Source organism: Schistocerca nitens, chromosome 2 (genome assembly GCF_023898315.1).
Source record: "Schistocerca nitens isolate TAMUIC-IGC-003100 chromosome 2, iqSchNite1.1, whole genome shotgun sequence".
Taxonomy (NCBI): Eukaryota; Metazoa; Arthropoda; class Insecta; order Orthoptera; family Acrididae; genus Schistocerca; species Schistocerca nitens.
Genome location: NC_064615.1, coordinates 730,977,377 through 730,992,971, shown reverse-complemented (window position 1 = coordinate 730,992,971; position 15,595 = coordinate 730,977,377). Strand labels below are relative to the sequence as shown.

General features: G+C 43.6%; 1 protein-coding gene across 4 annotated transcripts in view; it reads right to left on the bottom strand.

Annotated features, from left to right (window-relative positions):
- The window catches only part of LOC126236933 (rho guanine nucleotide exchange factor 11-like), a 550,831-nt gene extending 545,728 nt beyond the window's left edge, over nucleotides 1-5,103 (bottom strand). For all 4 annotated transcript variants that reach the window (XM_049946613.1, XM_049946616.1, XM_049946615.1 and 1 more), the window contains exon 1: nucleotides 4,872-5,103. In XM_049946613.1, the coding sequence (XP_049802570.1) occupies nucleotides 4,872-4,983 (112 nt within the window). In that variant the 5' untranslated portion in view covers nucleotides 4,984-5,103. The remainder of the gene's footprint in view (nucleotides 1-4,871) is intronic.
- Between the last annotated feature and the right edge of the window lie 10,492 nt (nucleotides 5,104-15,595).

The window sequence follows — 15,595 nt, the reverse complement described above, 5'->3', positions numbered from 1 at the left end:
ACGTCAACAAAAGTTACGTTTCTGAACTCTTAAAGAATTCACGAACGGCACAAAATGAGATACATAGTTCTTTTTAAAAAACGGCAGTTGCTTCAGTTTTATTTTCTGCAGATAAGATTCTGTGTACCCACTGTACAGCAAAATTTTGTCCCTTTTCCGTAATGCTATTTACTGTAAACCTGTTCAGATATCTTGATCCTTTTCTGTATGACAGTCTCGATGTGCACAAGAAAGCGAACACAAAGTTTAAGCTTTGGATCTTTCGCAACATAATATATTAAGCGTAAATACAACAAAGTGTGCGATAGCCTTTGACTTAGCGATCGGCGAGCAAGCAATGGAATCAACTTAAGTCTTCACTTATCTACAACTATACGTCCGGAGTGGTTTAAAGAGCAATGACGACATAAATGTACGTGTGGAGAAAGCAAATGCTAGACTGAGATTTATTGAAAAAATTCAGGAAGTTTTAATTCACGTACGAAAGAAGATCATAACAAACCCTCAGACAATCAATTTTTGGTTATTGCTCATCGGGCTGCGACCCTAATCAAGTTCAATTAACGGAAAAGACAGCACATCATGAAAGAATCGTCTCGGCTTTGGCTGATCAGCGTGAGAGTAGCCGGAATTACTCATCACACTGCACTCGGAGTCACCAAGAAACAGCTAAGCGCACTGTAGCTAACTCAACCACTGGCATCTAGACATCGTATCTACAGTGTTTTCGCCCAAGGTGGCGTGCATCGTGAAGCGACTTATAAAATTCCCAGAGTCCACGTTATACAATGAGCCACAAAACATATCACTTCATCACATACATCTGTCATGTAACGACCACGATGTCGAAATAAGAGAAGGGAGTTTCTTCCCATGCACCATCAGCTAATAATGGAGTAGGAATGTGGGAAACTGACAATGATATATTATGTACCCATGTGGAGAACGGACCTAGATGTTATCAGGCCGTTTGCTTTAACCATGTCAGTTTCCTGTGGAGAGGTGCAGAAAACTTTCACATAAAATGTCTTTGGACGTCACATTGACGAAAGAAACCAGTACAGCGCAAAGATTAATTGAATACAGTAACTGACAAGGAACCCCATGAGTGCGAGGTCGCAAAAGGCCAATGATGTTTACGGCGTTCGACGCCCCACAAATTTTTTACCGTGAAACCACGATATTGGCTGCAAATGGCGATAAGAGGGCGGGACTGGAGGTACACAATGGTGAGAACAGCAAGAGGCTATGGAGCGTAGTTGAACTTCTTAGTCGACGAGTAACTAATAGACTGCTACAGTGCTAGTTGTGTTCATATGGTGTAGAACAAAGGCAACGATAAACTAAGCAAACATTGCAGTCTATCTACAACAACAGGTGCCGAACTTAACGGTTCGCCATAAAAGATCCCAAGGAATTTCGCAGGGTGAGAACGAAGTGACACTTGAAATATTAGCGTTTGTGCAAGATGAGTCAGTAAAATATGTGTCGTATACGCTCGACTGGGCGGACAATGAAAATGAGGAGTACAATAATGAAGATACATTCTTGACAAGTGAAAGTATCAAACAGGTGTCGAGCAATGTACTTCATCATCCTTGTCGGACAGGGAGTCACAAACCCCGTCTCCATTGAAACGTAGTAAAGGACAATTACCTACATGAAAGATAATTCGCAGCATAGTAACAAAAAATTGTGAAACAGATCTAGAATGAGTCCATAGCAATAAGATCGTGTACTGCAGAATAAAAACTACGAACATTCTAAGGAGGACGAGGCGCACTTGTTACAAAAACTGGTGTTCGCGCGTTTCAAGGATGCTCGATACAATTTATAGTATGTGCATGATAGTGACCTACTCCGTATGAACAGATTACAGTGGTTTCAAGGAGAGCACAAAAAAATGGCTCTGAGCACTATGCGACTTAACTTCTGAGGTCATGAGTCTCCTAGAACTTAGACGTAATTAAACCTAACCAACCTAAGGACATCACACACATCCATGCCCGAGGCACAATGCGAACCTGCGACCGTAGCAGTCAAGGAGAGCACAGGATGATGCATAACTTCAAGCAGTTCTACAGAATTGGAAGAATTAAGATAACGCAATTTTAAACAAACTGCCAACTTGACGATGCACTACAAACTACGGAATCGGCCCGAAAATTTGTACATTAGTACACAACGTTAACCCATCGTTAGTAAGGAATTTGTTTTCAACTTCGACCAGTCGGGACTTCAGGAGGAAATGCATGTGAAAGGAACCCTGTAAATTAGAGACACCAAGGGAGCTGTCTCAAGCTCAAGTAACTTCAGTGCCTTAAGCATTCGTAAACAATTATGCCGCCTGTTGGTCTGGATGCTAATTTGGCTGGAAAGATTTTTATTGTGTTGCGAGAAGTGGAGGTGCGCTGGACGCTACGAGTCTTCCTCGTGTGCGTGATCTTGCAACGACAATAAGGAATATTTACCTCGTAGCAAGCAAGAGTGCGAAAATGGGCGTGAGAAAATTACAACTATGATACGAGCACTGCTCTTGGCCAATTGCAGGTCAAAATAACTTGCTTTTGCTTGATTCCTGGTCTACGTACAGAAATCATATTCCTTTAGAGCAAACTATCCCGACTGAAACGTGTGTGCCGCGCGGGATTAGCCGAGCGGTCTAAAGCGCTGCAGTTATGGACCGTGCGGCTGGTCCCGGCGGAGGTTCGAGTCCTCCTCGGGCATGGGTGTGTGTGTGTGTTTGTCGTTAGGATAATTTAGGTTAAGTAGTGTGTAAGCTTAGGGACTGATGACCTTAGCAGTTAAGTCCCGTAAGATTTCACACACATTTGAACATTTTTTGAAAAGTGTGTGACATTGCAATTCATAGCACATGGAACCATTGGACAAATTCAGCCTCTGGATGTTTCTTCTTTTCCGTGCCTATGAAACATATTATCCGCAGCTAAACCTTAAAGGATAGCCAGTTACACGATAAGCTCCACGACAGACGTTTCGCATTCGGGTTCATGCCATCACATTGCATCAGTTCTCATCACCTCGTTACACCAATATGATTCTATATGAATTTTTCACGGGTGCTGGATGTCCTGCACCGTTTGCTACTCCCAAGGAGTTCGCCTTAGATCTTGATGCTGCGAAGCTTTGTGATCACTGTGGCGCGCCATTTTTCATTCGGTGCTCACGGTGCAAGTTAATGGTTTATTTTGAACATTTCTTGAATGTGCAATACATACATTCCACAGAAGATTAGTCTGTGCGCCTCCCGGACTCTCATGTTCTGTAGCCCTCCTCATGCACATGGTGGGTCATTAAGAGTTAATATTTGTTTTGCCATAGCTGTTAACGCAACACTTTCAAATGAGTCTTACTGAAGACTGAACTCGCGACCTCGCACTCGAGGGGTTCCTTGTGAGACCCCTGTAACGTAGGTCCACAAGGCGGCAGCGACAGTCAATAACAGAGCACGGCCCGCTCGCCACAGATGTTGGGCAAAGCCGCGCACGACACGTTCTTATAAATTATCCGGCAACCTCTCCCGTGAATGGAAAGGGGAGGAACCGGGAGCCGGTGTGTCGGAACGACAGGGGAGACGCCGCCTGGCGCAGGGTGAGAGGGAGCGCGCCTCCACGCTGCTCCCCAAGCGCGGCTCACGGGCCGCCACCGTCCTGCACGCGAGTCTTCCGACGAGTCCTCCTGACAGCCTCCCCGCTTACGCATCGTCAGCGGCGTACCGTCTCACTCTGCGCAACGTGCAGCTAACGTCATATGCTATCACGCCCCCTACATCTTCGTCCCACACACAACGCGTCCGTTATGCGTCAATGGGCCAGATACGTTATCAGTGTGTTCGGTGGAGAGATACTTACTGACCGTGCTAGGCATTTAGCATCTGCAGCTTCGATAAGGAACACAGAAGATTATCTGTCGCACAAAATTGTTTCTTTCGGGAATGAACTTGTTTGACAGTCCGATGTAAAACCACCACGAACCTGTTCAATTTTACTTTTTTCCGTTGTTCTGCAACTAGTTTCCACAGTAATGTCATCTTCTAGTGGACTTTAAAATTTTAACATGGTGTATACCTCACGTCCATACTGTATTCCCCATTTTAAATTTCACAGTCTGCCAGATGACAACATTACTGTCGACACTAGTAGCAGAAGAACAATAATTTGGTAGCTTTGAGAAGGTTTTACATATAAATATCTTTTATAAAAGCTGTGGAGCACAAGCTCCAGACGATTTCATGATTCTAATTAATTTATCCACATCGCTGGTGGCTGACTTCCGTGAGTGTGGATTAAATTACTTGAACAAATACAGTCACCCGTCAGATTCCCATATAACTTTATTCACCCCAAGACGTCGTTCGGATTTTCACCCACTTGAGTTACTGCAACAATCTTCGTCACTACGCTGTGTATTAGCGACAGCACGTTGAACGCTGCAGCTGCCTTTTAGCCTGTAACTTGTAGTTCATTTTTATCGCATCTACACTCATAGCACAAACACTTCACGTTTTGCTTGTGCAGTGCAGCATTTGCAATGCCATCTAAAATGCGATCCTGTTCTATTGCACAAATGTCACAGCTAGGAAGCGACGTATCTCTTGTCACCGTCCAATGCTGCATGGTGGTGGTGGTTCTGGTTCGGTAGCGTGTTATACAGTTAGCACTATAAAAAAGAACCAGGTGCAAGGTGCTCGAGTATCGTTGGGGACCAACCACGTACCGGTATGGTAAGTATTCACGAAAGTAAGACAAGCACTCCGAATTATAATCCGTGCTGACGCAGTCGTCCTCCCGGCTGCTTGTGTACATGCAGCAGATGACTTCGCAGTGTGGGGAATGATGCAGAGGGCGTACCTGAGCTGGAACCCCATATGGGTAGCTTGAGGAGCTTCTTGAAGCTGCTGCTGCGCTTCAGCGAGCCGGTGCGGCTGGCATCATGGTGTTCCATATAGGCCAGGATATCCATACAGCGGCGGCCGTCAGCGGACGGCAGCCATGGCTGACACGCACGCGCGCCTCACAAGACACTCGACACTCGCAGACGCTCACGCGGACACACTTCGACACGCGATCCGCACTGGGCCGGCGCCCGACGCACACTGCCTGCCAGACGCCGCCTCAGCTGTTCCCGCCGCGTCCGCGTCGGCCCGCAGCCGCTGGGAGCAGCACCGGCGCCCGCCGTCGCTCATTCAGCTCTCCCACACTACCGCCACAACAGCAGCCGAGCCCTAGTGCACCATCTTCCAGTACCGAACGTATCTGCAATTCCTCCCAGCACTCCCCAGCAAGGGAGAGACTTCCGAATGCCGCATCGTTCCACAGGTGTTCGCCTTTTGGTGCGTTCCTGTATACACTGTACATAATAAAAAGACACCGAAAAATACGAGTCCAGTTGGACCAATTCGTCAGCTATACGGACTGCAGCGCCGTCCATCTCCATCTACGCTTGCAACATGCCATCTAGGACTTGGCACAATGGGCCACGAGGAGGGAAAAACGTCCTATGAACGTATGTCTGGAAATGCATCGTCGCCACTGTAGGCGGTGCTGACGAATGACAGTTACTCTGATTCCATGCTGTATGTTCCTTGTGTGTTGCAGCTGATAAAGATAGCAGCGGCTGTCATGCAAGGTTCACATAATGGTACTCTGGTTTACATCATATTTCCGGCCGGGGTGGCCGAGCGGTTCTAGGCGCTACACTCTAGAACCGCGCGATCGCTACGGTCTCAGGTTCGAATCCTGCCTCGGGCATGGATGTGTGTAATTGTGCTTAGGTTAGTTAGGTTTAAGTAGTTCTAAGTTCTAGGGGACTGATGACCTCAGAAGTTAAGTCCCATGGTGCTCAGAGCCATTTTTACATCATATTGGCGGGCCGCTTGCCTGGAGCTTATACTGACGTTCGTCTCTGTCCTGTAAAATTTAGTCCTAAAAATCTGATGTACGCGCAATCTGCCACCTCCTTGCACGTTCGTCTGTCTGAAAATACCCTTGATCACACAAATGCCCAAAATGGGCTTGAAACGTTGTGTGATGTGGTTGGCGTCTGTGAGGGTACTTGTTTTGGTATAGCCGTGCTGCTTCCCAGTCGTTTCCATGTGCTTCGCCGTGCACAGTCATCATATCGGCTTATTCCTGACATGAATACCGGACCACACTACAGTTTTCAGGACGCTGCGTCAGTCACACAGCCTGCGATATACAAGGAACACACGGCGCATGCTCAGAGAAACATTCATTCGTCAGGCCACCTACCGTGGCAAGGATGCCTTTTTGGACACATACTCATATGACCTTTTTTTCCTCCACTTACAGTGAGGAATCCATCTCTGCAGTTTCTCGGTGGTTGCTCGTCAGCCTATGTCTGCAACACCATCATTAGTTACCGTCTGTGGAACGGCTGTTCTCTGGGGCAACACAGCGATGTTACCTGTCCGTTACCATCTATCGCCGTCTCACTTTGAAGGAACGTCTTGGGAACTTCTTGCGAGCTGCCACAGGAACACTGCAGGTTCTACACGTGGGCTCTACGATGATGTTGCAAACTTTCAGGGATGATGGAGATGGGTACATGTGTCAATGTGAGGTAGCTGACCACAGTCAGGAAACAACTGAAACGAAAGAATTGGCAAAATCTACTCAATTCCCGCCTTAGCCTCGAGCAGCGCTCAAACACAAGGTTCCAACTACCAGACCCTGATTATGACGTACAGAATTGCCGCTGAACACTCCCAATAACTCAGATAATTTCCACTGTTGATGGAATAGTAACGACGAACGTAACGTGGTGTCAGAGACACATAAATCCTAAGTCTACCGTAAAGTAATACTGAAGTCCATTTACCGGCAGGCACAAGCGTTTACGGTAGTTGTTCAAAATAACGTCCCTCAGTGTTAATGCAGGTATGGCATCGTCGCAGGCAGCTCTGTCGCCCCCATTCTAATACCAAGGTGTCGTGTGAACAGTTTCGCAGGCAGCAAGAATTCTTGCCAGGAGATCCCCTTCACGCTCCAAAAGTGTCTCGTACACAGCTCATTTGACATGGTCCCAAAAGAAGAAATCAAGTGGGACAAGATCAGATGAACGTGCCGGCCCCGAAACAGGATCCCCTCTACCTACCCACTTTTCAGGGAATGTCTGGACCAGATGTTCACGGCCCCGTCATCCAACGTGAGGTTGCAACCACATCCTTTGACGAATTACAAGAGGAATATGTCCCAGGAATATGGGTAACATTTCTCTCGTAAATACTTTGTATAGTGGTGCACTTAGGAGGTAAAAGAAGTGGGCCTAGTATGTAATCACTGATTTTGCCTGCCCACACATTGACTGATAATCTATGCTGAAGGCTCTTCACAACTGTGATGTGGGGATACTCATTGGCCCAAACATGACTAGTTAGCATTCAGTCTCTGGTGAAACGGGCTTCATACGTGAAAAGTATATAAGCAGGCATGTGAAGATCGACTACGCGGATCTGCAAGAACCATTGGCTGACTACGACATGAGGTCCGACGTCAGCATTAGTCACAACGTGCACTTTCTGTTAATGGCAGGAGGGTAGCTGCATTTCCCATAATACTCGCAACAAAGTATTCTGCAAAACATTCATTTCACCGCAACTCATAGAGTGCTGATTGCAGTCGCCTTATGCACTCGAGGAAGCACTGCATCTTCTAAGTCGGGAGGCGGTATAGTTCACTATCCTCCTAGTTGTTGAATATGGTTCCAATTGCCTTGTTCCACTTAATCGTTGGATCAGTTTTGGATACATGGTATGAGCCGATTATCTTCTGCGTGGATATTTTGTTCTGCACAACCTTCCCTCTGCTCTGCTGCTTCCATCTGCTTCGTCGTACGCGAAAATCATGTCTGCAAGTTCCGTCACCAGGTACAACTCCGTTTGATTAGGGCTGATCGACGTTAGTACTTCAACTTGTAAACACAGACCGCGATCTACTACAGAACAGACATTTCACACCAGGACTGCTAATGTCAATACACAGTACGGCAGCTGTACTAGACTAGTTGCGTTATCATCACAAACTCTACACCTAAGTGCTCTTTGGGGTTGCCTACCCTACAATCTTAGCAAGTATCAGAACGATTTTTGTAGATATTATTCGAATCGGGTCGTTTCTAGACCAGGGTCCCATACCCAATACTGACATATTTACAGTTCTCCATCATCCTGAAAGTTTGTAACATAATCACGGAAAAACCCTGTTGATCCATTCCTGAACCTTCAGCCCCTCGGCTAGCCGTTACCAGTTTCGGAATATTGAATATTGGGCGGTTGTATGTGCGGCGCATTAGCACATCACATCAGTCATCTGTGGAGCCTTCAGAACAGCGTCGACGAGCTTCAGCAAATCAGAGAGGTGCTTCCATTCGAGGGAGCTTCCACCAGACAGCACACCTCTTCTACCGGAAGCCAGTGTAGTCTGCCATCCCGCAGGTGCACGGCCTAATTTAAAAAGTATATTTTGCATACGTTTTTCACTATCAGCTAATAAGGCAGTATGATATGGAAAGATCCTCGTATCATTTTCGATGAAAAGTTTAAGCAGTAAAAGGACAACGAGCATCTTTGTCTTACTCCTTTTCTGATTTTGACACTCTACTGTTCTCCATTAACATCCATCCTCATACTTCAGTTTTTCTATGTTTCATATTGCTGTGTCTTTCCAATGTAAGTGAGTATCGTTCAGCAATTGAAGAGTCTCCTCCAGCTTATGTCGTAGAACGCCTTTTCTAGCTCAATAAAGGGTACTTAAGTATCTACATTTAATTCTAACCTTCTCTCTAGTAAGCTCCCCAGCGCTATGATGACTTCTCTGGTCGGTGGTATGCCAGAGCTCCAAAATTCAACACGAGTCTAACTCGCAAATCTCGCACACGAATACAGATATCTCTTTGCCTACACAGTACAATCGCAGAACATTATTCCTGAATTGGTACAGACACCAGTCAATATAATCAACAAAGTTCAGCACCTTACTATCCTTTAGGTTGCCAAGTAACTAACACTCCTGTTTTTAAATTGACAAGAAAATTAATAAAATTTAGTTCACGTACAAACGAATAAAACTAACTTGTTTTGTACGTTTTTAGTTAAACCGAGAAACAAATTAATTGAACAGTCGCTATCGTAAGTTCCTAAAGATTTATTGAATAATATTTTAAATAGTGTTGTCTCACAGCTTGTCGATAACTATGGAAAATCATAAGATAGCAGTATAAACTGCAACGAAAACCTAACCTTTATCGTCGATACCAGTTTCCATTGTACTAATCATCATCGAAACCAAGAAGCTTTTCAGTCACACTATCATTTTGCATACATACAGGACATTCCGCCCCACGCTAAGTAGCTTCACAAACAGTAACTGGACATCAGAACACAATATGCAGAAACTAACCATCTTTCAAAAGATCCAATATGTCAGTAATACACTAGTACTACGTATCCAACACACAGAAACGTGTCAGTTGTTGAAATATCATTACTGTTGGAAATCAGTAGTTTATCCTCAGTTTCGGGGCCAGACGGCAGGTAACCCACTACTGTCAAGCGAATAAGAAACCGATGGGCTCAGGAGGGCCATACCGAAAGCCATCCAGTATCTCAACGCCCCACGCATCTAGTGCTCCAGAGATCCGAAATATTGTTTTCTCTGCCGTGCATGATCGTACAGCCACGTCACTTACCTTGAAGTCAGGAAATAGGAATGTCTATGGAAAAGGTAAGAATTCACATGTGCTACGACGTTTGCAGCACGTCGGATTGTAAACACGGTTTGCTGGCAAGAGAGGAAGACGCGCCGCCAGCTGTGCGCAATGCAAACACTGGACACAGAAGTGCCACTTGGTCGTCTTTCAGGGTGGTTGTTCTGTATGTACGACATCACGAGGGAGGTGTTCGTGTTCGTGTGTGTGTGTGGGGGGGGGGGGGGGGGGGCTTCGAGAACAACGAACGCTGCTAGAATCCATCCATTAAGGACGTTGCTGCGGATTATCTTCGAGCTCTCCGTTACGTTATCTTCAAACTCGATACCGTAAGACCGCGTATTACTTTTTTTGTCCTGACCTACTTCGATACAGATGATTTTCGATTACTGCTTTCACAATCATGTTCTCCATTTTCTCTCATTCACTAAAGACGAATGGTCAAAGTTTGCCAAGAGACAGGCAACCCACTACTCGCTAGCAACTGCGATTGATTTAGTCCGGAATAGAGACGATGCTGCATTTAATGGCGTCCCGTATCTGTTACACAAGCTCAGGTAGACTAGATGCCTAAACAGGCGTAATCGTTGTCGGTAACAGACCACCGACAAATATTATGTTTTATTCCTACAATACAGTATAAGCACAGTAAGTAAAATTTTGTTATTTATCATATTCTGTTGTAAAATATTAATAATCAGCAGTGTATTTTGTGCAGCAGCTGCAAGGTGTTTCGTGCAGAACTCAGTACTGCACGGAGTACTTAGGGCAGCGGTCGGCATCTGGCGGGCCGCAGTCCAGGTTCGGACCGCGGATGCTCAAAAACTGGCCCGCCAAAAATATTTTGAAAGTATAAATTACGTACTCAGATTATCGGAAAAGGTATTTCTTTGTAAATAATAATTCGTTTGAGCACCACCCTTACAATTTTTTCTAGTAGGGTACAATTAACTGCCGAATAATTAGAATTCTTAATGGTTAGTTATAGGCAAAATTAAATACACAGATGCTATGTTGAGCAGTGCAGGAGAGTGCGCTGAAAAGAGGGGGCGGAAGGGTTCAAGTTGGCCGGCCGATCCACATATAAGCTCCGTACACACGAACTGCAACACAAGAATTTTACTTAATGAACAAGGAAACTTTAGAAATCTATTTCAGACTCTGGCAACCTCTGAAACCTCTATTACGTCGGAGAAGACATATTCACTTAAAAACAATTTTTTGTGCTCGTAGCTCGAATGATAGTTTAAACTACTTCATGAAACTTTGGGCAAGTTCACTCGGCGATCTTTGACAACTAAGCGGCTCCTTTAGTGACACGGAAGAAGCTCATTTGTTGTGAGTCGGGACGTGCTCTGTGTCGGGCGCCGGTAATTTTTAAAAAAAAAAGAAGAAGAAGAAGAAGAAGTAGTACACAAATTTTACCGCCGCTTCATCAGTAGCTGTTGCGATCTCACACGGAGCGTTTCGTTATTATCGAGGCTTATAACGTTTCTTTTGCATCGCCGTGGATCCTAAAAGGCGTTCAGCTGATAGTGAAAATAAGATGTTTGTGACTGAGTGAACTGACCAATGTCGTTTTACGCTGCCTTATGGGCCAGGAACAGAACTTTCGCTCTTGTTAAAAGTGCCAATTTAAAGCCACACTACGGAACAACTCATCAGCAGTTCCATCAAAATTTTCCTCTGGACAGTGAAGCCCTTCAAGAAAAACTCCAGAAATATCTAGCTACATTTTTTAACAAAAAAAAAACCTGCCTAGTTCGCTCTACGAGCGAGCAAGAAAAATCTGCAGAAGCAGCGATGCGTATGTTTTGGGCGCTTCGTGAACACCAGAAGCAATTTTCAGACTATAAGATCGTAAAAAGATTTATGTTTGAATTGACGTGGCACTTTTTGAAGAGAAAAAAGAATTTGTTTCCCCAATTCAAGGTATTCCATTCTCGGCAAGAAGTAATACAAGAAGAATCGAAATTTTCGCTGCCGACAGTAAAAGTAGTTTGCTCGAACATCTGCAGAAAACGCCTTGCTACGCCATAGCACTAGATGAATCACACGACGCTGGTGATGAAGAACAAATGTCCGTTTTCGTACGATTTTTGGATATTGAAAGTAAATAATTTAGGGCAGAATTGCCAGCAATACAGCCGTTTCAAGGCAAGACACGCGGAGAAGATTTATTCAAGACTTTTCATGACTTCATTGACAAAATAAAGTTACGATAAAATGGTATCTTTTTCAACTGATGGGGCCCCAGCGAGAAAGCGAAAAAGGAGTAGTAAAGGGAATCAAACATAAGAATGTTGGACTGCTATCTTTGTTGTTGTTGTTGTTGTTGTGGTCTTCAGTCCTGAGACTGGTTTGATGCAGCTCTCCATGCTACTCTATCCTGTGCAAGCTTCTTCATCTCCCAGTACCTACTGCAACCTACATACTTCTGAATCTGCTTAGTGTATTGATCTCTTGGTCTCCCTCTACGATTTTTACCCTCCACGCTGCCCTCCAATGCTAAATTTGTGATCCCTTGATGCCTCAAAACATGTCCTACCAACCGATCCCTTCTTCTAGTCAAGTTGAGCCACAAACTTCTCTTCTCCCCAATCCTATTCAATACCTCCTCATTAGTTACGTGATCTACCCACCTTATCTTCAGCATTCTTCTGTAGCACCACATTTCGAAAGCTTCTATTCTCTTCTTGTCCAAACTGTTTATCGTCCATGTTTCACTTCCATACATGGCTACACTCCATACAAATACTTTCAGAAACGACTTCCTGACACTTAAATCTATACTCGATGTTAACAAATTTCTCTTCTTCAGAAACGATTTCCTTGCCATTGCCAGTCTACATTTTATATCCTCTCTACTTCGACCATTATCAGTTATTTTGCTCCCTATATAGCAAAACTCCTTTACTACTTTAAGTGTCTCATTTCCTAATCTAATCCCCTCAGCATCACCCGATTTAATTTGACTACATTCCATTATCCTCGTTTTGTTTTTGTTGATGTTCATCTTATATCCTCCTTTCAAGACACTGTCCATTCCGTTCAACTGCTCTTCCAAGTCCTTTGCTGTCTCTGACAGAATTACAATGTCATCGGCGAACCTCAAAGTTTTTACTTCTTCTCCATGGATTTTAATACCTACTCCGAATTTTTCTCTTGTGTCCTTTACTGATTACTCAGTATACAGATTCAATAACATCGGGGAGAGGCTACAAACCTGTCTCACTCCCTTCCCAACCACTGCTTCCCTTTCATATCCCTCGACTCTTATAACTGCCATCTGGTTTCTGTACAAATTGTAAATAGCCTTTCGCTCCCTGTATTTTACCCCTGCCACCTTCAGAATTTGAAAGAGAGTATTCCAGTCAACATTGTCAAAAGCTTTCTCTAAGTCTACAAATGCTAGAAACGTAGGTTTGCCTTTCCTTAATCTTTCTTCTAAGACAAGTCGTAAGGTTAGTATTGTCTCACGTGTTCCAACATTTCTACGGAATCCAAACTGATCTTCCCCGAGGTCCGCTTCTACCAGGTTTTCCATTCGTCTGTAAAGAATTCGCGTTAGTATTTTGCAGCTGTGACTTATTAAACTGATAGTTCGGTAATTTTCACATCTGTCAACACCTGCTTTCTTTGGTATTGGAATTATTATATTCTTCTTGAAGTCTGTGGGTATTTCGCCTGTCTCATACATCTTGCTCACCAGATGGTAGAGTTTTGTCATGACTGGCTCTCCCAAGGCCATCAGTAGTTCTAATGGAATGTTGTCTACTCCCGGGGCCTTGTTTCGACTCAGGTCTTTCACTGCTCTGTCAAACTCTTCACGCAGTATCTTATCTCCCATTTCATCTTCATCTACATCCTCTTCCATTTCCATAATACTGTCCTCAAGTACATCGCCCTTGTATAAACCCTCTATATACTCCTTCCACCTTTCTGCCTTCCCATCTTTGCTTAGAACTGGGTTGCCATCTGAGCTCTTGATATTCATACAAGTGGTTCTCTTCTCTCCAAAGGTCTCTTTAATTTTCCTGTAGGCAGTATCTATCTTACCCCTAGTGAGACAAGCCTCTACATCCTTACATTTGTCCTCTAGCCATCCCTGCTTAGCCATTCTGCACTTTCTGTCGATCTCATTTTTGAGACGTTTGTATTCCCTTTTGCCTGCTTCATTTACTGCATTTTTATATTTTCTCCTTTCATCAATTAAATTCAATATTTCTTCTGTTACCCAAGGATTTCTATTAGCCCTCGTCTTTTTACCTACTTGATCCTCTGCTGCCTTCACTACTTCATCCCTCAGAGCTACCCATTCTTCTTCTACTGTTGTATTTCTTTCCCCCATTCCTGTCAATTGTTCCCTTATGCTCTCCCTGAAACTCTCTACAACCTCTGGTTTTTTCAGTTTATCCAGGTCCCATCTCCTTAAATTCCCACCTTTTCGCAGTTTCTTCAGTTTCAATCTGCAGTTCATAACCAATATATTGTGGTCAGAATCCACATCTGCCCCTGGAAATGTCTTACAATTTAAAACCTGGTTCCTAAATCTGTCTTACCATTATATAATCTATCTGATACCTATTAGTATCTCCAGGATTCTTCCAGGTATCTTATAAGTGCATAATTCGCCAGGCAGCTCTCCGTTCAAAACTTAATATAATTCTGAAAGAAGCGATGGACAGGTTGAATAAGTTGATTAATTTTATGAGGACTAGTTCTGCTCTTCAGCGCATACACTTCAAAGAGTTTTTTTCGGCGCATTGTGACATACTGCAGTACAACTATGTTCGTTGGCTAAGAAAAGGTCATTTGATAACACTTTTTTGCCAAATAAAAGAAGAAGTAACATGCTTCTGAGAAAACTTGGATTCACAAGAAGCAAGAAACCATTTGGAGTTCCTAGCAAACGAACGCAGTACGCTTGCTGTGGCTTTCCTGAAAGACATTCTTAAACATTTAAGTGCGCTCAATACTAAGCTACAAATAAATGGAAAATTAATGTGTGATTTGAACTAAATGTGTCTTCTTTCCGTCGCAAGCTGTATATCTTTCAAGAAGATATTTTTTTCACTGTCCAACAATATTTGAAAACAAAAATAATTTTGGAATACACATTTCAGTATTCTTAAATTTTATGTTAGATCATAAGAAGTAATTTGCAGTAATATTCCTAGACTTTTCAGAGATAGAGAAGTTGTCGCGATACTTAAAATAATCTTTGAAGTTTTCTCTAGCTGCAGAATGGACGGAGGGGGCTGCGAAGTTGTTTTACCTTTCAAAGCCTTTACTCCAAAAGGAGACACTAGACTTGCAGGAAGATGTTTCATTGCAAACGTGTAAAACTGCATCAGCTGAAGAATTCTGGAGTAAACATCTCCCAGAAAAATATGTTTGGCTCCATATATATTTCTGAAATTTCATCGTCTAAAATTAATTTTCGGACAAAAAAAATATCGCCCAAGATTAACGGGCGCCCACCTGGAAGGAGTTTTCCGCATAAGCTGCTCCCCACGTGAACCTAACTTTAAGAAACAGGCTGAAGACCGCAAATGCAATTTCTCACAATGATTTTGTAATACAAATATGCCTATCTATTGTATTTCACATATTGTGAGTGAAAATTGAAATAAAAACTGACACTATAAGTGCTATAAGTGCGGCATTCTCTAGACTTTTAATTGCAAATATGCTATCTATTGTATTTCATATTATTTTGTGAGTAAAAATAAAAAAAATTAATAAAGTACTGGAGGTTTTTCTTCTGGACCTCGATGAAAATTTTCAACAGTATCCGGAGCCGATCTAAAATTGTTTGCCGCCCCCTGGTCCAGTTTCTGCCAGC